Source organism: Protopterus annectens, chromosome 5.part1 (assembly GCF_019279795.1).
Source record: "Protopterus annectens isolate FY-2018-M chromosome 5.part1, PAN1.0, whole genome shotgun sequence".
In the NCBI taxonomy this organism is placed as follows: Eukaryota; Metazoa; Chordata; order Ceratodontiformes; family Protopteridae; genus Protopterus; species Protopterus annectens.
In genome coordinates, this window is record NC_056736.1 from 94,582,250 (window position 1) to 94,609,472 (window position 27,223).

At 37.6% G+C, this 27,223-nt stretch overlaps 1 protein-coding gene across 4 annotated transcripts in view; it reads left to right on the plus strand.

The window, feature by feature from the left end:
- The window catches only part of SCEL (sciellin), a 474,262-nt gene that overhangs the window by 65,641 nt on the left and 381,398 nt on the right, over nucleotides 1-27,223 (plus strand). For 3 of the 4 annotated variants that reach the window (XM_044072905.1, XM_044072906.1, XM_044072907.1), the window contains exon 2: nucleotides 13,146-13,281. The exons of the other annotated variant lie outside the window; for it this stretch is intronic. In XM_044072905.1, coding sequence (XP_043928840.1) covers nucleotides 13,206-13,281 — 76 coding nt within the window. In that variant the 5' untranslated portion in view covers nucleotides 13,146-13,205. The remainder of the gene's footprint in view (nucleotides 1-13,145; nucleotides 13,282-27,223) is intronic. 4 annotated transcript variants of the gene reach the window in all.

Consider the following 27,223-nt stretch of genomic DNA (forward strand, 5'->3'; position numbering starts at 1 on the left):
TTATCTTCTTGCATGTTTTAATTTGTTCTGGAACCTTAGTCTTGTAGTTTATTTTGTAGTTGTCAAAAGATTGTATGTTGCAACAAGATATTAGCATTGTTTTACATTATACTGCATTTATATTTTCATAAGTAGAAGTGCATATAAAGGGTAGCTACTTATTTGTATTTTGAACACACTCCAGATGATCTTGTAGCTTCTTTCACAGTGGTGGCAGGACTGTATTCTGCTGCTATATTTGAGTCTCATTAAGTCATTTATTACAGTGTTACTATCAAAGTTATGCATAATCTGGTGCCTTAGTCTGGGACAGGATTTCAGGGATGACAGTATTGTGAATTCTGCTCCAGGATTTGTGGTTCAGTACTTTTTATAGCTGTATATACATGATTAAAGTTGTATTCTAGTAATCTGGTGCATTAATCTGTTATGGGATTGCAGTAGTGGCAGTATTGTGAATTCTGCTCCAGGATTTGTGTTTTAGTACCGTTTATATCTTTATATACCCACTTAAAGTGGCATTCCAGTGTTGTTCTGTTTACCTTGCCACTGTTTTTTCCCCTGTTGTTTAATTCTCCCCCTGTCCCCACCCCCACCAATGCATTAAACTAAACGTTTCTGAAATTCTAACCACAGTACTTGAACACCAGTTTAAATTTTTTCCTCAACCCTCCCATGCTTTTGTTGTTGTGGTTTAAAGGATGTGTCTTTGTCTTCTGCCCCTTATGGTAATCTGACTTCCAAAGTCCCTCCCTCCCCTATTTCATTTGTATTTTCTGTTGTGTAACATAAGTACTTTCCCACCCATTGTGTTCCACATATCCATAATACAAAGTGCCCACCCAGAAAACCAGTATGGCATTTGAGTAAACCTTCTTTACTACTATTGTCTCCTGCTCATTTTCCATTTTCTTCTGCTTGGTACCCTAGCCACACTCTGGGGGGGGGGGTGTCCTGATTTAATCCTATTCCATCCTTAACAGATAAGAGATTTATTTTATTGCATTGCACTTCAGTTAACTGTTTAGAGTGCTACTGTTTTATTTTTCTTTGTTTGTTGATTTTGCCTTTAAATCATTCTAAACTTCCATAATACTTGAAATTGCCTTGTCAAGATAGTTTAATTTTTATCTTTTTCCATTACACTTGCAAGCAATCTTTCTTGGTGCTTTTACATCAAAAGGTTAGCAGTATCCTGTACAGCCACAAATGCCCAGAAAGTACATTTTATTTATAAAACTACTATTAGAACTGAAAGCTCTAACTTTGTGTTTCTAAAACAAAGCCAGAGTGCAGTGACAAGATTTGAGTATATAGTTTGCACATTAAACAACACCACTACCAAATCTTAGCACAATCTAACCTAGTGTAGTGCCAAACCCCAGAGACTACCCAAGGAGGCCTCTGTATAACCCAGTCTACCATCTAAAGTAACCATTCGAATACAACAAGGATATGCAGTTTCCAAATGCCTCCATAACCAACTTGGTAGATATGGGCATCCTGAGCCAATGTAGTAAATGTCTCATGTTCACATGCAGCCATTTAATCCTTAAAAAACAAACACAGTATGTGCGAGATGTACATACACAATTTCACAGAAGGTAAAAATCTCGCATACAAACAAGGTTGTAAAGAACATACACACTACATCCACCACGCACTCAAATGCAATCCTCCCAAACCTCAATGACCCCCTAAGCCTATAAACCATCATGTCTGTCCTCAGCAATCTCTAAAGCACTTACCAAAAGCAACACCAAACACCACACATACTCCTACACCTGGTGGAGCCCCAAGAGCAAAGCCTATAAGGCATGAATACACATTGACCAGGATTCTGGGGACCCCAATTGTATGATACACAGATGCTCCACTCAGCAGACTCAACAAGGTGCAGAAAATGGTTAGTTGCTTATCTGGAGCCAGGATCCACCGAGTTTTGCATGGACTCACTACAGCATAAGTACCAGTATGATTATATCACATTCCATGTGAGCATTAACAAAATGAGATGTACTTCCCTGGACTATATGAAGAGAGACATTGTTGATCTCTCTGAATATGTGTCTGAGGCAGGTATGTGCCTTGCATTAAGCAGCATTCTACCTTCACCAAGAATGATGCCACAATATGAGCAAAAGATGATTGACTTCAATAATTGGTTTAGTTTCTGGTATCTTTCCACAGTGATGCAATATTTGTCAGCTTGGGAGGACATAGTTAACAGACCATGTTGCTTTGCAAAGGATAGTCTACATCTGTCTTCCCCAGGCTTCCAAATATTGGGTGAAACTTTACCCCCCCCCCCAGCTTAGAGCCTTTTTATTATTATTCTGATGAAGTATCTTTTCTATTGAGATGAAAGTGCTCAATAGCTGTGCTAATAAAGACCGGTTTGGATTACAGTAGCTACGATTGTGCTCTCTCGGACTTTCTACATTTTTATTATCACCTTTTTTAAGCAATGCCAAATTGACAAACCTACCAACATAGCAAATAAAACCCAAAGAGACCTAAAGGTGTTACTGTTCAAAGCTACGAGCCTAAACAAGAAACTCTATACCCTACAAGCTCTCTTCACTCTGGAGAATATAGACATCTGTCCCATTATAGAGAAATAGTTTAAATCAGCCAAAAATACTCTGGCAGTGCAAGGCTTTAGTGCCTTCCACACATGTAGACTATCAGCTGCACATACAGGGAAAAATGTAGAGGAATCTCAATCTGTATTAGCAAGATGCAGAAATGGTTAAACAGGATGATGTAGTGGAATTTATCCATGTGCAAATCACAGTAGGCAAAGTCCCATGCCATATCCTAGCAAGCTATAGCTCACCTTCTATGTCCCTAGAATCCCATAGCTCGTACCTAGACCTATTGGACACATTCACCATTAAACAAAATACCCTATTCATGGGAGACTTTAACTACCCCATTGAGGACTGAGAAACATATACTGCCTCATACTTGCAGCCACAATGATTACTAGACTTTATTAGCACAAATACTCTTGACCAGATAATGTGCACACCCACTAAAGGTTCAAACATACTGGCACCAATATGGGACAAGGCAGACCCCTGCCCCCCAAAAATATCACATCCTCAGTGGTGATGTTGTAGCTGTCTCCTTCAAAATAAAAATCAACTTGGTAACCCCAGCATACCCTGTAACAGTTAGGAACTATTCCAAAGCAAACTACAATGTATTAAGTGATAGTTTATTAAAACTCAGTGCCCCTCCCAACCCCAAGTTCACAACAATATATGTAGACTTGTTCACAGGGACCTTGTACAACCATGTTAATGACTGTATAGAGGCTGCTGTATCTACTGGAAGTAAGCCCAAGACAAACTCTATATATAACAAAAGGGAAAGAAAAAGTCATGGCTAAATCAAGAAGAGCAACTCCCACAATTATAGGAGCTGTTTAATTAAACTAAAAAGGAAATTAAAAGGACTAATTAGGTCCAACAAGACCATTTATGAGGTCAGCATTGTCACACAGGCTAAACACAACCACAAGGCCTTCTACAGCTATGTTTAAAACTCCAAAGGCAGCACATGTCAATGTGCTGAACTGGTGGTCAGTAGTGCCACCTTCACTGAGCACAGTGACATAACGAATTTGCTGTCTGACAAATTCTGCTGAAACTTCACCCCCCCAGACCCCCCACCTCCCTCTATGAAACACCTATTAGCATAATCCCATTAACTATTAACAAGGAGCATGTCCTGGTGGCATTGACTAAAGCCAAAATACAGCCTCAATAGGCCCTGACAATATCCTAGGATGCTTCTAAATAGCTGGAAACATGACCTATTCGGACTGCTTGAGTCACTTTTCAACTATAACCTCAAAACTTGCTTTGGCTTTGTACCATAAGAATGGAAGACTGCAACATTTATCCCACTTCATAAGGATGGACAAGAACCGATCTTGACTAGTCTAATATGCAAAGCCATGGAATGAATTATCACAGAAATGATCAACAAAACACAGGTAACCATACACTGGACCCAACCACATTTGAATTTGTCAAGGGAAGATCATGCCTACTAAACTTGTTGGACTTCTTTGAAAAGGTCACCAAGGCAATAGATGAGGGGAAAATGGTGCATACCACCTGCCTGGACCAGTCTGAGGCATTTCATACAATATCCCACTCAGGTATAGTTGACAAACTAATGGGCATAAATCCCTACATAACTCTCTGAACTGACAGCTGGTTTACAGACAGTACCAGAAAGTCAGGATTGGTGATACCATCCCCACTAAGAGTCCTGTCACCAGTGGGGTACCACAGGCCTTCATGCTAGGACCACTTTTATTTGGTATCTACTTTTTGGAGGTACTAAAGGTTAATATCAAGGGCCTTTGGTTCACTAAGTTCACAGATAACTGCAAACTGGGCAAACTGAGATAAACATCTTGAAAGAAGGTTTAACACAGACAAATGACTGCTGCCAAAGTCACGGGCTAAACTCAATGTCAAGAAATGCATTACAGCATCTTTTGGCAAAACTGATACCAGGCTACTTACCTCATCAATAACATACCCACCAAGAGTTGACCTAGTAGTCAGGGATCTGAGAACATATGTAGACAGTAATCTGGCCTTTGACCAATATGTGGCCAAGGCAGAAAGAAAATCATTCTATGTTGCCCAACTTTTAAGTAAGGGCATGAAATCTATGTCCAAGGAAGCATACCACTTAACTGTCCAGATTTTCACAGAATGCCCAGATTTTTGCCTCATATTTTTGGTCTGTTCCTCATAATATTTGTGATTTTCTAGAAAATCATTGAAAACTGAAGTTACTAAATAATGACAGATACCTAAGTTTCATACTTCATATCCTTCAGAAAATACACGCTAACACAAATCCTGTTATTCTAGCAACTTTCTAAGTTCATAAGAGCAATTTTTAAAATCTGTCCCTATTTTTGGACCTTTGACCCCCCCTCCTCATAATTTTAGGTTTTGTCCAGATTTCTTGCACAAAAAGGTTGAGAGGTATGGCAGAAGGTCACAGTGGCACTTTATTTGACCCTTATCAGGCCCATCATTGAGTAAAAAGCACCCTTCAGCATGTACCTGATCAAACATATGCAACAGTTGGAATGCCCACAAAGGGTCCGTATCAGGAGAATCCAGGGTATAAACACATTGCCCTGTATGGATCAACTTAAAGCCCTATCTCTGTACTCTGTCTCCTACAGGTTACTGAGAGATGTATGCCTGGCATACAAACCATTCTCAGATCCAGCTCTTATGGACCATTTGCACAACGGAAAAATGAACTGCAGCAATGTCTGCTATGAATTCAATATCTGAATTATTGATTCTTAATATTTCTTGTCTAGACTCTGATTTACTACCTTGTATCTGTGCTTTTAATTAATTTTCATACTTCATTTTATCAACTCTTTTCATTCCAATAATACTCACAAGAGCTATTTGTTGGTGCACTTCACATTCATGTTTCTGTTTAACATTGTGCAGGTATTTTACACAAACACATTTTTTCTTATTAGACATATTTGAAAAATAATTCTTCAAAGGATCATAGGATTATAGGCGGTTACTATGCTATGGGCCCTGAGGCCCTTATAAGCCTAGCCAAGAGTTTAACCCATGCTTAGACAAGTCATCACCCAAAGCCCCTGTCCTGCCGGGACACAGGTGGAATCCCAGGGATATATTTTCTGTTTCCCATCCAGTTATCCAGGTTGCATTTAAAAAGGGATAATGAGGTACTTTGCTTGACGTGGAGATAGAGTCTATTCCACAGATGGGGGAGTCTCTGGGACACAAATCTGTCCCGCCAACAAGTCCTATTGAAATCACAGATCAGGATGAGGTCACGCGTACAGGTTGCTCGAGTGGAAATCGACTTGCAGATATGCAGCAGTCCCATCAAGGTGGGGTCTGAGATTGCTTTGTATGCCAGACAGAGATCACTTCTGAGGAGTCTGTATGAAACTGAGTAGAGGGACCGGACGTTTAGCCTATCTGTGTACGCTAGATGTTTGAGGCCCTGGATTCTCCTGGTGAGGAACCTCTGTGGTCTCTACAGCTGCTGCATGTGCTTTGTGAGGTACATACCAAAGTGTGCATTGTACTCAATAATTGGCCTTATAATGGAAGAATACAGGGATGTTATGATGTCTTTGTCCCTGGATGAGATAGCCTTACTTATGAGGTGGGCCATGTAGAAAGCTTTCCGTACAATGGAAGCAACATGGTGGTCAAAAGTCAGGTTGCTATAAACCTGGGTGCCCAAATCCCTCACTACTGATTGTGTACTTAGGACATTGTTATTGATGTGAAAATATGTGGGGATGTCACTCTTCCCCCAAAGGGAATGATGATGCATTTTTTTGGCATTTAGCTTGAGGCCATGTTTCTGGCACCAGTCATTTGTTTGGGTGAGATTCTCTTGTCTAGTTGAGATGCTATAAAATGTATTAAAACAGTATTTTTTTTATTTATTTTTTTTATTTATTTTACATTTGTAAACTGGGCTAGTCTAGCTGGATATATGTCCATTTTCAGTAGAGGCCCGGGGAGAAAAGCTCCAAGCAAAGGCACAGACAATCAATATTATATATAGTAATGGTTGACAGAAATACAGTAGATGGTTTATAATTGAGGTTCAGTTAGACTTGAAACAAAGCAGTATAGTAGGATATACTAAAACAAAATACATTTAGTGAGCATTTGAGAGATAACAATTAATACAATTATTGACTAATATACTTTCATTACCACAAGGACTCATAGTGCAGTAGATCAGGAGAATAGAGAGAGCAGCAAGGGGAAGGAGGTGTTAGTCAGGGTTAGAGCAGGGACAGAGCCAGTGAGTTTTAAGGTATTCTTTAAGTAGCATTTTGAAAAGAAGAGTGGAAGTGAGGGTGGTAAGTTCATTAGGAAGCTGGTTCCAACTTTTTCCTATTGTGTTGGAGAAAAGAGAGTCTCCTGCTTTGTTGTTGGATTTAATAGTGGAAACTAGTAGCTTATTAGCTGATCGAAGTGTAGTAAGATTTTTGTAGGGGGTGATCAGATTATTGAGGATTGGGGTATTGTTAGGATGATAGAGAATCTTATGGGAGATGACAAGTTGTTGGCAAAGCAGTTGGTTCTGCAGTTCTAACCATCCCAGTTGTTTGATGTTGTGACAGTGGTGGGTTCTAAAGGGGGTGCCAGTGGCAAATCTGGCTATGTTATTGTAACATGCTGAGAGTTTGGAGAGGTTGCTTTTAGAAAGATTGGTATATATTGCAGAGGCATAGAACAGGGTAGAAATCAGATGGGTCTGGGAAATGGTTATCCTGGCAGAAGGGGTTAGGAAGGGTTTGATTCTGTAAAGGGTGCCAAGTTTTTTGTTAACAGACTTTATTGTAGAGTTAATATAGTGATCATAGGTAAGGTGGTTATCAATTGTTACTCCCAGTAGATGGGTAGTAGTGTCAGGGGATATGTTAGTACCATTGTTAGAGGTTACAGTGAAGTACAGTTGAGATGACCTGAGAGTAGGAGCAAAGAGCAATAATTTAGTTTTTTTGGGGTTCAGTAGGAGACCATGTTGCAAGAACCAGTTTTCAGCACTGTTAAATATGGATTGGGTGATTGACTGGAGAGAGGTTATGGACTTGGCTGAACAAATTAAGGTAGAATCATGTGCATATTGTATGCAGGTGGCTTGTGGAATTGTGGTGTGTAGGTTATTTATAAATAAAGAGAAGAGAAGAGGACCTAAAATAGAGACTTGAGGTACTCCTATGTTCACAGGGAGTGGTGTGGAAAGATTATTATCCCAGAGTATGGCTTGATGTCGGTTTTACAGATAGGATTTAAACCATTGTAATGCCTGTGCATCAAGTGACTGGACCCTTAGTATGTCAATAAGCAAGTTATGATTCACCATATCGAAGGCCTTTGAAAGGTCAATAAAAAGTGTAGATGAAAAAGTGTTATTGCTTCAGTTTTTGTTTACAGTGTCAGAGAAGGATAGCAGGGCAGTTGTTGTACTATGGAATGGTCTAAAACCATGTTGGCAGCTTGCAAGTAAGTTATTCTGGAGAAGGTGGTCAAGTAGTTGTCTGAATGCATTTCTCCATTATTTTAGCTATTGGAGAGAGTAAGGCAATGGGGCGAAAGTTGGAAAGGTCAGTAGATGGGCCACCTTTGTGGAGAGGGATGATATGTGATACTTTCCATATGGATGGGATTTTGCTTTCTGAGATTGTTCTATTTATAAGTATGGAGATGACGTAGGCAATGGCTTTAGCTGCAATTTGCAGGAATTCAGCAGGAAGACAATCAGCAGAAGGGGTGCAGGGCTTAAGTTTTAAGAGGAGGTTGCATATGAAGGATGTGGGTACTGGTTTTATATGAAAGGTAGGAGATGGAGTATTAGTGGTATCTAACTGGGAAGAGGTGACAGGTGGCAAAGTATTAGCTAGGGTTAGAATGGCTTTGGTAAAGTAGTTATTAAAGGCATCTGGAATCTGGTTGGCATTATTATGGTTGAAACCTGAGGGGGCAGGAGTTGTAGAGTGGCCTGGCTTAAGAAGATTGTTTATGCCTGACCAGAATCTTTGTGGTTTTTGTTGGTAGGTTTGTTGGAGGTGAAGGTAATAGTCTTTTTTGTCTTGGAGAATTTGTTTTTTGGTGGCATTTCTTAATTGTTTGAAGTGGAGGTGATCTGATGGTTTTTTTGTGGCTCTCCATTTGGCCCAGATTTTATTTCTGAGGAGGATCTTTTGTTTGGTTAGTTTTGAGAGCCAGGGGGCGGTTTTGGTCCTTATTTGGGAAGTGTGATATGGGGCATGGAAATCTAGGATTTGAAGGAATCTGGTATTGAAATAGGTCACTGCTTCATCAAGTTGAAGATGAAGCAAAGTACAGTACAGTAAAGTACAGTACAGTGTTTCCTCTCATGTTTACAGCAACATATAATATGAGAGGATTGAATTAATAGCTACTTTGTAAGTCTTTGAATTGCTTGTGATAGCAATTGTAATAGCTAATTTGTAAGTCTTTGAATTGCTTATGATTACTGTACTTTGCTGTGATGATTACCACTGGCAGCTCATGCATCGCATTGGCACAGGCAGCCCTCATTTCACCCCTCCATGATAATGTACACACAGACACACACAGACACACACACAGACACACACACACACACGCGCACGCGTACATGCACACACACACACACACACACACAGATAAACACACACACACACACACACACACACACACACACACACACACACACACAGTCACAGTACATCAAGCATAATCCCTCACCCAATTGCACACGCACTCTGACTCCACCTATCCCTATTCCTTAACATTAATAACACATGCACACGCACACACACACACACACACACACACACACACACACACACACACACATGTATTTTGCAGACACAAACACATGTTGTCACACATATACACCACTATCTTGCTACTAAACTCTCTGACATTTACTTCTAGTGAGATCTCTCTGTCATTGAACGTACTAGGTGAATCTGACAGACCTCTCAACTGTCCTTATTTTGTAAGGACATCCCCTGATGTTTCTCAAAATTTTGTTCCATTTCTCCTAAAATTGGAAATCATTTTGTGAATTTCTTAGATAATAGTGCCAACATTTAAAATGGGTCCCTAATTTCGTGACTTTTCCTTAGTTATTTTGTACTTTGTTACAAATTCTGTTGGCAAAAGTTGATTTTGAATGAGTTAATTAATGCAGCTTGCAAGCAAATTTATGCAGCAGTGCAATTCTGTGAATCACTCGGTTGTGAAAAATCACTTACCACAGGCATTTCCGGAGGACAGCATATGACTATCACATGCTGCTACCCCAGAATGCCTCATTGACATTTGTGGTAAACTGCGGAGACAACTCACCATGGTGATTTTCATAGAGCATGTACAATCACTGTGCTAGGGGTGTCTATGAATCAGAAAGGGCTTACTGCCAGTGGTAAAACATCCACATTAGGGCTTACCACTGGTGGTAGCTCTTTTTGAATTTCGGAATAGTCTCTCTAAGACCTTATGCTTGTATAATGAGCAAATGACAGCTAAAGAGACAATTCTTTTTAGGCTCGCACTGATTCCTGAATTTCTGTCTAATTGATGCTGTTCTCTCCTTCTTCTCTTCTAAAAAGGTAACCATATTAAATGACAGCCCTTCTGTTGATCGTGCATTTACTAGCTGGATCTTAAGTTACTTTTAGCATGTTGCTCATATTTTAGTACACAGTAGCTTGCTTTATTATAAATAGTCTACTCTATCTGTAAAGTCATTGAACTCAAACAAAAGAGAAAAGTTGTCTTTCTTGTTTTGTAACACTTCACTTTTCTCAAAACTTGTGTGAATTTAGAATTAGTATATTTAGAGATCTAAGCTGTGGGAACAGTGCACCCACACTGGATAGTGCACAGAAGCATAATTCCTCTGAAAAATATTATTTTTTACTGTTTTTCTCTGTTTTGTACATAGATTTTTGTATGCATGATTTTGTTAAAATTTAGAAGTTATGCCTGTAATGTTTTGCATCTTGATTAAGGGATTCTCAGTGTTTGATAGTAGTCCTATATTAAATACCTTTAAGGCTTATTCCTTAGAGAAATACAAAAATGTGGCACATGATACATTTTCAGATTTCTCAGATATTATATTCACATAGGGTAACAAACAGAATTTTGGAATCCAAATGCTTCCAAGTTGTCTTGCAGTGATAAAACTTGTTGATGAAGATCAAGCTTTTCCCCTGAAAGCTACACCTCTATATTTCAAAGTGTAATCGTTCTTGAAAAGAAATGCATGTATTCATGTTTGCAAAAGTGGGTAACTCAAAAGGATGAATATATAGATAGATGGATAGATATAGATATATATAGATATAGATAGACAGATACATATAGACATATATGTATGCTTGCAGTTGACTTGGTCAACAATGTTTTGTGCAACACAAGCTAACTACTGAATGTGTTGAGAAAAGGGCAGTTAGTGTGAATGCTGTTGTAGGTGACTTCCAGTTAGTCAACAAAAGTAAGTAATGGGGTTTGTAGTTTGTGTGGGAATGTGTGTGTTTTAGGTTTAGGGTAAGGGTTAGATAAGGAGATAGATTTAGTGTGTGTATGTGTGTATACTGAGTGTCCTAGCTGCCTTGTGTAGTGGGAGTGTTACAAAAAGGGGTTTTGTATGAATAGGAGCAAAGGCAGGGTTAGTGTTAGGGTAAGCAAACATTACCAATGTAGAACGGGGAGGACTTATTGTGATGCCAGAGTAAACGATACTTAGCAAGAAATATCCACTTTCTATCACCTACATTAAAGCACAGTTTAAGTTTTGTTTTAACTGGCTATACATCTATCAAATCAATTTGTTTCAGGAAGAAACAGTGACACAACATCAAAAAGCTGATACTAGAAGGACAGCATCACAAGCATATTCTGACAGTGCTTACTGATTTAATGTTATGTACATGAGAATCTTTTATTTGTATAAACCAGTCTTGAAGACAGTTGGTAAAGTATACAATTATGTCTGATGGGGTGGGTGCTACTGAGGAAATAACAGGTCTTGGAAAGTATTTTATTCCCACTATAATGCCAGCACTGGATGACATTATTATTCTAAGATAATGGGTTATCTGTTAAATTGTTTCATATTTGTTTTCTTACTAGTATATACTTTTTTTATTTTTGAAGTAAACTACTTTCTCTTTTTAATATTTCAAAGCTGCTGTAGCATATGTAGTTGGTGTTGGAGGACATTTATATTCATAATATAAGCTATGTAAGTACATAATGTCAACACACACACACACACACACACACACACACACACACACACACACACACACACACACACACACACACACATAAATGTACCAGCAATTACAACCACATTCTTGACTGAATACACCTCAGATGTCTCATTCTGATCAAACAAATTACAAAAAAATTCATGCAGTGCAAGACATTGCAACCATCCCATACTTCTCAACTGTCCCTGATTTTGCAGAATACCTCTGATTTTGTCCAATATTCTTGCTCGGCCCCTTAGTAAATTGCTGAGGATTACAGCCAGTCAGTCAATCAGTCACTAAATCCAAATGTTACTGTTTCATATTTATTGTTTAGACAGAGCATGTTGATGAAAGCTTCTTAATGTATTTCTGAACTGAACTCTTGAAAAAAGTATGCCCTCTCCCTCCCTCCCTTTCTGTTGTTCATTAACTTTCTCGATCTTTCGCTCTCTCTCACACACGCAAACACACATAAACACACACACACATATGCACACACTCATGTAATTGCACTACTGCTTCTTTTTCCACATTGCTGGTCTCATTTTTTTAAGCTGCACTTATCGAGAAGAAAGTAAAACAGCGAGTCCCTGTAACTGCTCATGCAGTTATTATTGCTAGTTAACTTTATTTTATTTTTATTTACTTTTTTAAATGTTATACTCACTATACTGCAAATGGTGGACATTTGATTTTTTTTTAGTTTGAGCTTCACGGCCACTTAATGTGCTGCTACAAAGTAGCAGACTTGTTTTTTTTCATCAGGCAATATCTATACACTAATACCTTGCTGAAGGAAGTTTGTTCTCCACTGCAGTAATGATGTACATTTCACACATTATCTAATGAAAGTTAGTGAAGTTCTCAGTCTGAAGGCATGCATTAAATAGCTAAGTAGTCAGTGCTGTTGATATATTCTGACACTGCTTATTGATGTAATGTTACATACATGAGAATCTGTTATTTGTACAAACCAGTCATGAAGAGAGTTGGTTAAGCATACAATAATGTCTCACACACACACACACACACACACACACACACACACACACACACACACACACACACACACACACACACACACTGTACAATTATATCAAATGTAAGAGCAGGATCCTTTGTATAAGTTATTTTGCCACCTGCATCTAATACATATCCATTCTGCAATCTTGAAAAGTATAATTTTTTTTAGAAATATGATCTTAATATAATGACACATGCATCTGTATCTAAATTTTCATATAACTGGAACTGTTTTCTTGAAAATGACAACAATTTTATTGTGTTTCCTTTGCAGACCTTCTTCAATATTTCTATTTGGGCTAACTAAACAGAAGAGTTACAGATAATCAGACAAATGTCAGAACACAACAAGAGAATTTCATTCCCCCCTGCACAAACAGAGAGCTCAAGTTCCACTCGACACTTGTCAGGTATGACAGCAAAGACAGATATAGTTGTCTTTCTTGTCTGTAACACATTTCAGGTGAAAACCACATGAGTGCAGATCAGAAGACTTTAGAGTAGCAAACATAAAGTAAAGACAATGAGTTAAGTGCGTAGCATAAAACAAGTCTGACCTATAAGTCTGTAGCAGTAACATGACAATATAATGCAAACAAATGCCAGGAAATCACATAAGCTGCATTGGCTGCCTGTGATGGATGACATTATTGCTCCACATTAACTGAATAAACATGAATAATCTTCAGCTGCGTCAGTACAGTAATAAACATGGACATCAAAAGCTTGTCCTGCTCATAAACCATACCATTCAACCTCTTAGAACAATAAATCTGGAAAAAGACATAAATAATGGGGGGCAAATGCCCACAATTAGGGGCACTTTTTAAATATTGCTCTTACAAACTTTGAAAGTTAATAGAATAGGTTTTGAATTAGCATGGACTTTCTGAAAGGTATGAAGTCTGAAACTCGAATGTCTGGCATTATTTTTTTACTTCAAACCACAAATATTTGCCAGTGATTTTCCAGAAAACCACAATTTTATGAGAAACATACCAAAAATATGAGGCAAAAATCTGGACATTCTGTGAAAATTTTTACAGTTGAGAGATATGTCTTAAACATATTACTGTCTAGGTTCAGTGCTGCATTAATTTGCTGACAGCAAATTCTGAGGCATCTTCAAGATCTGGACTTCAGCCTGACCTCAGCTGAACTTGTCTTGTTTAACTTCAAACATGGCAAACCAAGTGCATTCTGCAGTAATCTGGCAGTTAGCACAGAGGATTATGTTTTTTTATTGTTTATGAGCTGCTCCCTATTACCAAAGGATATAGAGTTTGATTCTTTCCACCTCCGTTTGCCTAGTGGGTGTGCTGGAGGCTGGAACAACTCACTTAACCACCCTGAAAAGGATCACAAGTGGGCTTATCTGGTTAATAAATGTGAAAGAAGGAAGAAAAATAAATAAATAAGTAAATTAAAAAAATATATAGCAACATATCAATTTTCTTCTATTACTGGGCAATCTAATCATAGACCACAACAGAGTTATCATCTTTAAAATCATGCAGTCTAAGTAAATGTCATTGTACAAAGAACACACGCATACTAACAACACAAGAGATAGGCGTTTTCCATGTACCTTGCAGAGCATGCATTTTGAAATGAAATATCTACACCTGAAAACATGAACCATGGTTAAGGAAGTGTTTGCCTCTGTAATAACATCACAAAGCATTCAAAATGAATCTTAAAATACCCTGTTTGATTGTTTCTGCATACCACTCTCTTCACCTCATTGCACAGTGCAGCAGAGTTTCTTTTTTTCCCCAAGGGACTGTGAAAATGATAATTATTTTTTTTGTTTTCAGGACTAACTTGCTGCTTGCATAAAAATTTTAATCCATACATGGCATGCATGTACGTACGTATGTGCATATGTGTGCATATGTATGTGAGAATGTTTGTCTCTCTCTTTTTCTCTGTATCTGCCTGTTTGTTTAATGATTAATCTGTTTGTCTGTCTGTCTGTCTCATTATCCAACTAGCTGTCATTTGATTTATTTTTAATCTAGCAACTTTGAGAGGATGCTCGGAAGTATGGGACAATGTACTAAAATGTGAGGTTTTCATTTGAAGCTCAGCTGGGGTACATAAGACACTGTCACAATGAAAGACATAAGAAGCATTAATTACATCTACAATGCTTCTGGTGAAATGTGCAGTAGGTAGAATGTATGTACCGCTGAATGACTAATGAATATAAAATAATGCAGCATGCCTGGGGTAAGGTATAGGCAGACCTGTTTAAACTGAGAAGGAAGTAAATAAATGTGCAGATTACTATCACACAACTAATAAATTCCTTAACATTATTACCTTTGAATTGCACTCCTTGGCATAATTTCCAGCTGACCAGCAGCTATATGGCTGCACAATTTTAATTTTAATGCCCTCTGTACTATCCCTTTGTAACTGGGGCCACCCTAGTGACAGGCTGGAAGGAGTAAATAGAGCAGGGTAGCTAACAGAGCAGCTAACAGCATCCCATCTGCTGCCCTGCATGCCAGAGTACTTTTCTGCCTGCCCAACTTGGACAGAGCTACCTATGCCACATGCATCACCACACATAATGTCAGTTAGCACTAGATTCACCTCCCATCACATTTGAAATGCTAATGTCAATCTGTTGTATGATTTAAGCACTATCCACATCACACAGGCAGGAATTACTCCATCCTGGAATGGGCATACCAACAGTGTGTTTTTGAAAAAACAAACTGAAACAACAATCAGTATGTTTAAAAACAGAGTGGAATGCACATTTGCATGTCTATATTTGGAAAAAATGGATTTCAGAGAAGATCAAAGATGCAAAGAGCTCTTGACATTCTTAACAAAGATTCATGAAAATCCATCTGAAATGACAGCACAGTAGAGCACTGGGCAACATTGTTGCTTAAAAGCAAGAGGTTCTACCTTTTGATTTTTGGTTGGGGTGCCTTTTGTACAGAGCCTGCATGTTCTCCTTGTGCCTGCATGGATTTTCTCTAGGTACTATGATTTTGTTCCACTTGCCAAAGATATGCACTAGATAGCTTGGACACACTAAATTGGCCAAAGAATTGTGCTTTTGTGTGTGTGTGTGTGTGTGTGTGTGTGTGTGTGTGTGTGTGTGTGTGTGTGTGTGTGTGTGTGTGTGTGTGTGTGTCTAAAGAAGAATAACTGTTTCAGGGCTTAGCACCTGGCTGTATGAACATTGGCTGTGGAGAGTGTCACTGTTGATGTGACACCCCAACCAACCTGTTTTCAATGTTTGCAGGATGAACAAACCATATAGCTGTTGTATTTAGTACATGTAAACAGATTTCTTAACATGACAAACTATCTAGGTAAATACAAGCTGAATCTTTCCACAGTGGGACAGGCATTGCATGAACTTTTTAAAAATATAATTACTTGGAGATTAGACTCTATTGAAATGGCTGCATTTGTGCATATGAAGGTACTTCAAGCTGAAGTATCATTTTTTACCCATTACATTAGACTCACCACTTTTTCAGAAGATGTCAGCACTTATATGATTGGCATTATTCTTCCCTGTCTCCAAGTAGGAGAGGAAGATAGTGGAATATTGTTTCTTGACAGTCCTAAAGAAAGAAATCGGATGCACACAGGTAGAAAAGGAGTGTCAGGCATCTGTATCGGTAGGAGAAATTCAAGCATCTGCATAGCCTAGAAATTTTCAAGCTGGTGACAGCTCATAAGAGAATGGTTACTTTGATTAACAACTAAAATTAGAAGTGTTTTTGTTGCAGTGTCAGTGTGAGTTCAGGATACAGCTTATGAGGTTTAAACCAGCAGGACTCTCTCTGTAGAAACAACAGAGCAGATACTCATTCAGATACTCGCTATTAAACAGCAGCCCTTACAGAAAACATACCAGCTTCTCCAAGAATGATAGGCTGTATTCAAGATGACTGCAGCTGTAATGGTCCAGGACTGACTTCTGGGTACTGGTGGATACAGCTGAGTAGGTAGCATTGGATACCAGTACTGGCTTACACATTCTAGAAGATGGAAGGCAGACCAGCCTCCATCCTAGCTGGCACCTAGTGGCAGCAGGAATCCTATCAAACAGCATGAAGGCCAGAGACATCTGCACCTGTATTTCAGCTCAAGATCAGAATTATGCATAAGCCATTAGGGTGACATTGTGGGATTACATAATCATCAGACTGTCACAGGGACAGTAGGGATTAATACAAAATCCTTAACTCATTCCTCTATAGTTTGTAAAGTGGTCAAGGTTTAAATTCATCAAGTTTAGTTTCCCAGTGATGACTCCCCTATTCAATCAGTTTTTAAATTAGAAATCGCAACCAGTGTACTTTCTTTTAACAGTGATTCACTATGTGGATGTGTGTGTGTGTGGGGGGTTCTGTTTTTGTTTGTGCAAAAGTGGAACTAATATATATATATAAATATATATGTGTGTGTGTGTGTGTGTGTGTGTGTGTGTGTGTGTGTGTGTGTGTGCGTGCACACAGACACATATATATATATATATATATATATATATTTACACACACACACACACACACACACACACACATATGTATATATATATATATATATATATATATATATATATATATAGAAGAAGAGTGTGCCCCCTTGCAAAAACTACTTTTTTGAAATTTTGTGGACCTAAAGTTGTGACTTATTTGCTTCATAGATCTGAAGCTTCAGAGCTGAATGTTGTTGAACCTTTCTAAATACATTTCATCGTAGATGATGTGACTACTAGGTGGGAAGGTCTTGCAGAATACTTCTCTTGCTCCTGGCCAATTAGCTCTGCCATTAAATTTGACCAACCCAGTCTGGAGAGGTGAAGCAAGATGCTCAGGCTACTGCAATGAAGGAACTTTTTAAATTAGTAAGTACCCAGAAGGAAGGGCACATCAGAAAAAAGTTCCCTGACCTCCTAAATAACAACTCTCTGCAGTAGTTTCTTGTCTCTGCAACCAACCTCTGAGAGGCATGAATTGTCTCAGAACCCATGGTAAGAATGGGCTGATGTTTGGCAGACATGGAGGAAAAATATTCTTGAAAACAATTAACAATCATAGCATGATGGTCTGGTAATAATAGGATCCAGGATGTTGATGCTGCAGACCACAATGCCAAGAATATGGTGAGCATCAAGGTTTAACTAAGTCCAGAGAATGGACCAACACTTCAGTATGATGACCAGGAATCTCATCGGTCATAAGAAGCAACATTATGTCATGACAACTACATTGTGAATTGAGAGCTTTGCTAACAAAGAAACAGTGATTCCTGCACTACTTCATAACTGTCCCTAGAGCAGAAGCGTTATGACCTTGAATGGGTAAAATAAAAAAAGATTGCCTAGTCATGTGTGTCTATTATTCAAGATTCATTGGATTACTTTATTTTAACTCCACCACAAGTACTATAGTTACAGTGATCTTAAAAGCAACTTTTTCTTCTTTGTTCACGTCAGAGTTCCAGAGGAAGACATGAGAGACAATGGTGTATAACTTGCAAATGCTGAATATTAATGACTAGTAAGCCTAGTCCCCAGAAGCCTCAAAGCAGCAGCCATGTTGAAAGGAGTGCACCAAGTTAAGCAAAACGATCTCCAGCTTGTTCATATATTTTACAGATTGGCTCCTTGTACTACTAGAATGAGGCCAGCAAAACTTCTACTGGAAAGAAAAATAACGAGTCTTCCCACTTTGGAAAAGCCTTTGCAAACCAGATGACCTAATAAACAATGTGCCAGCAGAAGAATTCACTCAAGAAGAAGAGGCAGCAAGTGTATTTTTACAACAGGTCATTTGTAGCGAAGCCTTACAAAATGGCTTATTATTGCAACATACACTATGGTATGAAACCTTTTCCAAGTTTGCATCCTCAGAACACTGTCCTTACCAAACTAGATCATGGAAAATCCCTGCAGTAGTCATGGGTAAAAGCATCATGTGAAAATTCCTACAATATTGAAATAGCAGGGAGCAGTGCTTTGACATAATCTACTTTACCTTTGGGATGGGTCAATTATTCAGCCAATAGTACAATATCTACACCTCCTGATGATATACTCAGAAATCTTCTACCACTTAGTGAAACTATCTTAAAGTTTATAGCAGTTAAAATGTTGGAGCAAACTCTTGGTCTATGAAAGATCTGGCAAAGTTATCATACTATGCTTATGATTTGTTTCCTATCAATACAATAATTTATATAATGAATATTTAAAACCATTATGGAAAAAAATAATAATATCCACACTTAAAAAACCAGACAGATATCATGTATGTCGTTAATATAATTAAATCAATAACTGTCTAGGGAGCAGGACTCCCTGGCTGGCTGGCTGCAGGAAAAAACTCTGCCTGCCATATGAGACATGTAAAATCGGGGTTGTTGATGTGAATATAGTCTGTAGCTTTGTTATGTATCTTAAGGTTTCATGCCATTAAACAAATTAGAAACTTACCTTTCTTGTCAAGTGTCGTTTAGTCTGACACATGTGGTATGCCTTCACTTAATGATGATGACAAACATCCTGTTTTGCTTCCTGATAAGTGATCTCTCACCCCCACACCCACAACACATTGTCTAATAAGCCATTTGAAATGCAGTAAAATGTATCCTTTTCATTACAAAGTGTTAGTGCCTCACAAACAATATGTTTTGCGCAATAAGCTATCACTGCAGCTGACTTTTTCTTTTCAATATATCATAAAGTTGATATTTATACCTATTCAAACCACCAACATAAACTGGCAGCAAGTGTACTTTGCCTCCATCCCAACAAATAATTAGAAATGTTGGAGCTGTTGGAGAGACTACCCTGTGCCAGATTAATATTGTGCTTTCAGGCTGAGGGAGCACAGATGGATTATTTGCATGTCTCTGTTCAAAGGTATTTTGCAGACTGCACAGAGAATTGGTTATGTCAGAAAGTGTTTACAAAATGATGTCTTAGGTATTCACATCTTCATAAAAGTAACAGATGAAAAGTGTCTACCAGCTTGTGTAATCCATAAAACTTTTCCGTACTATACCGACCTGTATGAATCCCCACTACTTTATACATATATATATATATATATATATATATATTTGTATGACTTTTATGCTATATAACAGCAAGTACCTCTGATACAACAATCTGGCTCTTTTAAGTATCTTTCATGCATTTACTGATGAGTAAATTCACATTACCCCAATGCCTTTAAGTGTCTCACATCAGATAATGGTTCCGTAACTGTGAGCTTGTTTTGCAATGGAATATATTCCTACCTGGTATAGTATTTAAAACAAAAATATCATTAACTCATTAATTCTCTGATACTCTATTTAAGGATCAAGCAGGAGATGGAGTGTATCCAGTCCTGACTGATTGCTCAAGTTGCACAAGAGAAAAATTAATTGTAGAATGGATGGCAGTCTATCACATGAGATACACATGCACGCACACATACACACACACACACACACACACACACACACACACACACACACACACACACACACACACACAGACACATGCACACACTCATGGAATCACAACTACAGACAATTCAGAGCATCACAAATTGAACTAGAAACCAAATAGTCCCCCAAGCACACCATAGAAAGCATTTTTCTCTCATCATTTTGTAGATTTATGGCTAGAAGCTGCTAGATCTGCTACTTGATTCACTTGATTCACTAGTCCTGCTCCCACTGCCATTGGTCTGTCACCATGGGACTTGATATTATGTAGGGACGACAATGATGATGATGATGATGATGATACTGCCTTACAAAACACTCACACCTATTAACTTCTTATTCTTCACAAATGTCAGTTATATTCATAGGGTTATCACATCATGCCTCAAATAATGTTTAATTGATGCAATATTGATAATTTACCATATGCAGTTATAGCATCAGTCACATGCATAGAGTTGATATGTTTTCTATAGTTCTGATTTATTCCCCACCCCAGTCTGATCCTGAAAATTTTCCCTATGAATCAGTGAAATAAACAAGCACACCAATAAACAAACAAATAAATAAATGATACCCATGGCAGAAGTCTGGGCATGAATTCCTTTTGTGCACAAAAGCTGGCAAACTGACAACAAATGCACAAAACTGACAAGTTAGAAATTGAGATCTACTGGCACAAGAAAAGTCCTTTGTTGTGGTCTTCATCTGCCTTCAGAGCCACTGACCTTCTATGATTTTCTGCTACCTTTAGTCCTCAGAAGATGGACATCCTTTAGTCCAAGACTTCACCTTTCTTGGTGTGCTTGTTTGTTTGCTTATTACTAGTTGTTAAGTGGCATAGACCACTGATCCATGTGGAAATACATAATCGAAATACCTATGTTATTACACTGGGATGAAACAGCCAGGCTTGAAATGACTTCTGAGTTGATAGCCTAGTAACCTGCTATGATCCTATGATCAAATGGTGCCAGGTGGGTAGATGGGGCTTTAATGCTGCCAGTCACTTATTCCATAATTATATTTTATTGCTGATACTGTACATGGTAGTGATGCAGAGTCACAGTCATCAAGTTCCATGGCTGTACATCAGTAAACAAAATCATTGTTTTCAACAGTCCCATAGGATAAGCATTTGCTACCAGTTTCTTGTTGTCTGCCATGTATCTGGTTGACCTGCAGTTACTTGTGTGAGCTCACACAGCAAAACATTTCTTTGACCTCTTCTATGTATGATCATTGAGTACTAGTAACAGTGGAACACTACCATACAGTATGCCAAAATGTATTTATTTATTTATTTATTTATTTATTTATATATGTTTTACTAAAGCTGCTGGGCTGTATTTGCAGTATTTCACATACTCTTTCAAGCCATTATAGTAGCACATTTGTAGAAATATGTGACTGCACAGTTTTGAAGAGTCCATTGCCTCGACTGTGTGGCTGCTGTAAGTAACTAAAAACACATTTATATATATATACACACACATATATATATATATATATATATATATATATATATATATATATATATATATTTGTAACATATATGTTGTGTCTTTCAGCTTTTCTCTGTTAGGGGTCGCCACAGCGGAACTCCGGTCCACTAATGATTGGCAGTATATTTTTACGTGCCGAATTGCCAGCCCTGACGCACAACCTTCAACAAAGGTACGCCCATTCATGCATGTATCCACACAGAAGATGCTCTAGCTGAGAATCGAACAGGACAACGTCTTACTGTGAGGCGACAACGCTACCGCAGCACCACCACTGCAGTTCCTTTTGTAACATATATATATATATATAAACCTTTTTTTGGCTCTTAGCCCACCCATTATTTTTGGCTTTGTCCAGAAATTTTGAACAAAGTTGAGAGATATTTTGATCTGCTCCTCATGCAACTTGTGGTTTTCTGGCAAATTGTTGAGGACTGCATTTAGTAAGTAATGACAGGTACATCAGTTTCACATTTTGCATTCTTCATGAAATGCTTGCTAATACAAAACTTATTATTATAACAATTTGTTTGATACATTTTGAAAATCTGCTCCTGATTTTAGGCTGTAGTCTCTGATTCTTAAGCTAAGAAGTTGAGAGGCTAGAAGGGGTTTCAGTTGGTCATACCTTGAGGTTCTGTTAGCATCGAGGTAAGATATATTTCTGGGTCATTATCGATGTATTTATTCATTCATTCACTTGATCGCAAGCAGATATCTGGGCATACCTCTCAACAGGTCAGAATTTTGCAGAATGTCCATTATTCTGATTCATATTTTGGGTCTGTTCCTGATACGATTTGTAGTTTTCTGGCAAATCAGTGAGGACTGAAGCCATTAAACAATGACAGACACTTGAGTTTTGGACTTCATATCATTTAGAAAATGCATGCTAATGCAAAATGTATTATTCTAACACTTTTTTTATGTTTTTAAGAACAATATTTAAAATACGTCCATGAGTGTGGGCCTTTGTTTATGACCAATGTATCTCTGCTGTATACAGTCATACAAGTGGTTGTAACTGGCAGTCACATCTGTGTGTATGTACACATACACACACACACACACACACACACACACACACACACACACACACACACACACACATATACTTGGTCCCTACATGCTCGAGTAGTTATGGTGTAAAATAAGTAATCAATTGCAGTTAACAATTGCAGTTAACAATTGCAGTTAACAATTGCAGTTAACAATTGCAGTTAACAATTGCTGTTAACAGTTGCTTCATTATGTGAAGCATGCACTTGGTTATGATTCTTGGTTTCCTTGTTTTGTTGACTATTAGCAGTGTGTTTATTATTTGGTTGTTAAACTGGACAACAGGAAGTCTGTGAGTTTCATGTTAACATTTGAAGTTGGCAACATTTTTAATTTACGATATACACCAACAGAGCAGCGCTGAGCTAAGAGCCTCCACAGATCCAATGAATTTAAATAGTCCAAAAACAGAAGAGGCTCACCACGACCACTTAAAGTATAAAACTCTTTAATACTGCAGCAAAGTAAGCGCTTTCACGTTACAAGAACGCTTCTTCAGACTTGAATAACTGCCATATAAAATCAGGTGTTTAAATACCATTTAAAACCACATCTACCAATCAAAAATGCAACTTAATTATAACAATTAAGGTACTATTAAACAATCACTAAAACTTTTATAGAGTTTATAATATAACATATCTATGAGTATATAATGGAAATTTTTGTATATAAAAAACATCTAAGGCACATATAAATACTGAAACATAAAAATACATTTAACTATATCATTATATATATAACTACTAAAATTGTTTCATATACATATTCAATGTGTGTAGGGACGGGCTGCCAAGAACGGCTTGAGTGTAACACGCTAATTCAAACCATGCCCTCTCTGGCCCTGTAACCTTAAAATCCACTTATTTTCCCTCTCTTCAGTATAGTTTTTGATATCACCTAACCTATTAGATTTTCTTGCCAATTCTAATACTGTGAAGCTAAATTTATGAAATGTGCCTTGTTGTAATACATGACTAGCCAAAGCATTAGACTCATTTTCTTTATTTATCACATAAATATGTTCTCTAACATGTTCTCTCAAACTTCTGTTAGTCGTGCCCACGTAAAAACATTGGCATTTTTGACATGTAGCAACATATACAATATCTCTCGATTTACAGTCTGCATAGAAGTTCATATAATATGTCTTTTAGTATCAGGATGGACAAAGCTATTATTGCCAGTCATCAAAGCACACTGGTTACAGCTTCTACACGGGAAAGTTCCTTCTCTCATAGATCTAACAGGTTTTTTATTCTCACTTTCATAGCATAATAATCTCTTAAGTGACTTGGTGTTCCTATACGTGAAACTTGGTTTATCCCCCATTATCTCGGCTATTCTATCATCCATTGTTAAGATGTTCCAATTCTTACTTATTACCTCTCTTATTTTTAAATTCTGATTCGAATATGGAATGGTTGACCTCTTAAATTTTTGTACCTGTCTATTATTATCATTAACTCTCTTGATAATTTCCCTTGCGTCTATACAAATAGGGTTTCCCTTTACTAGTCCTATTAGAATCATTAACAAACAAGACTTTTTTCACCTCTAATGTACTATAGCCTCTTGATTTTAGATTTTGAGTTAACATTTGCTGTTTAACACCAAGCGTCTCTTCATCTGTTGTAAGGCGAGACACTCTTAAACTCTGGCCTGTAATAATGTTGGAAAAGATATGTTTAGGATGCATGCTGGTACGATGTAGGATGTTATTTCTCCAGCATGGTTTCCTAAAAATCTCCGAATGTAAGTCTCCTCCTTTCTTCGAAATCTGTACATCTAGAAACTCAATGATATACTTTGAGCTTTTACACTCAAAACTTAAAAAAGTCATAGTCCCATTAATGTAATGAATAAAATCATTCAACTCAACTTCAGTACCTGCCCAAACCAAGAAAACGTCATCAATAAAACGTTTATAATATTTAATATTTCTATAGTAATGCTTATTTCTTATTATGTACGTACTCTCCCAGTACGCCAACACTAGTTTGGTGTACGAGTTTGCACAACGGGTGCCCATGGCAACCCCTTTGGTTTGGAGATAGTAACTTTCTTTATATAAAAAGACATTGTTACTTAATATCAAATCAAGAAGTGCTAAAATCTTAATAATCAAACTCCTAGAAACATTTTTCTCAATTAGGAATAATCTTAAAAACTCCATTCCAATGGTATTCGGAATGGATGTAAACAATTAAACTACATCCAGGGTCACCAATAACTCATTCTCCATATGACTTTCAGCCTCCGGAGTAGTTAGATAGTTACCATAACTCTCAAGAAAATCCTTTGTGTCCCTTAATATAGTATCTGTATTATTTACAATGGGTTTCAACTGTTTCTCAACAAAAATAGAAGCTGGTTCCAACAACCAGCCCCTACCTGAGACTATAGGTCTCATAGTGGGATCTATTAAGCCTTTATGTATTTTTGGTAACCCCCTAAATACAGGTACAGTGGGTTGATCAACCAACAAAAACTTATATAAATCAGCATCAATTGTACCACAAAGCAACATATCATATAGTTCAGAATGTACATTCCTTATCAAGTCATTAAAGGCCATAGCATTCAAAACACAATAGGTATCTGCATCATGTAACATCACATTCATTCTTCTATCATATACAGATGCATCTAAAATTACAATAGCACCCCCTTTATCCGCTTGTCTAATAACAATCTCAGAGTTGTCCTGTAACTGCTTGATACTCTGAAATTCATTATAAGTTAAATTAAAGAAATGCGGTTTATTGTTGTCTTTATATAACTCAAATAAGTCTCTTTCACAAGCTTTTTCGAAAGCTTCCAAGGCAGGATGGCCTTGGGGTATAAAGGTGGATGGTTTAGAAAAAACATCATTTCTAGCTATTGCAGTATTACCAAACATCCGACTAAGACCAATCTGTCTCATAAACATTTTCACATCTAAAATAACATCAGTTATGTCAACAGTTTTTGAGGGTATAAATGATAGGCCACGATTCAATAGTGACCTTTCATGTTCAGTTAATGTATAACTAGAAATGTTAATCACTAATTCCTCACTGCGGGTTTCAGTACCTTTTTTAGAAACTCGTATTTCTCCTCGACCATCTTCCGCTTCCTTGTTGCACCTTGTGGAGACCAGCCAGTTGAGGACGGCTTCCGTATAGGTATAGGAAAGGAAAAAGAATCCTTTTCATTAAGGAGAGTCATATCCAAACTGGCTAGCTTGCTTCTAGCCCCCAGATCTTTGTGTGTATTCTCAATAACTGGCATTTTTGTCTCTATTGACGTATTCATGCCTGTGTCGAGCGGGACTCCATTATCAGCACCTAAATCTGTAGAAGTATCTCCTTGCGTGAGTTTACGATCGGATGTCATGTCTATGGGTTTGTCTTGAGGTCCAGAACTTATAAGATTCGTTCTTAAGGTGGCAGCATCCATATTACCATTTCTCCGAGTTGAACTTGGTTTAGAAACATTGGCATAGCTGTTAGCATTATTCTTATTATCGACTCTCGGCCAAGAGAACACCTGGCCTTTCCGAAAGTTGATTAAATCCCCTTCTAATTTCTTCTTTTTATCCAATAACAGCTTATTATCTAAAATGGCAATCCTTGAAGATATGTCAGTCGAGAGACGTTCTTTCTCAACTACACTCACCAAGTTCATTAAATCATTCTTTATTGACATTACTTCCTGTGTACATGACAGTTCTATCTCCTTATATTGTTCTATTAATAATTTTATGTAGGCAAAACTTGTTTCTAAATTTAGTTTCTGCCACTTAATAAGCAGTTCTGGGTAAGTAGTGCCGAAAGTGGGCATTTTCAGCACTCTTAACCCTCTAGGTATTACCTTGAAGGATAGACACGCTTCCATATGCTGTCGCTGCCATTGAGTGCCCCTCAGTCTCTGTAGAGTATTTTCCAATTTACGAGTTAATTGGATAGTTTCAGTGTTCCTGTGTGTGTCAAGAATGCAAAGACCATCATATACTCATAGATATGTTATATTATAAACTCTATAAAAGTTTTAGTGATTGTTTAATAGTACCTTAATTGTTATAATTAGGTTGCATTTTTGATTGGTAGATGTGGTTTTAAATGGTATTTAAACACCTGATTTTATATGGCAGTTATTCAAGTTTGAAGAAGCATTCTTGTAATGCGAAAGCACTTACTTTGCTGCAGTATTAAAGAGTTTTATACTTTAAGTGGTCGTGGTGAGCTTCTTCTATTTTTGGACATTTTTAATTTAGTTTGTTTTTGCAGGCATATCAGTATGAATTGCACTGTGTTGGGCTATATAA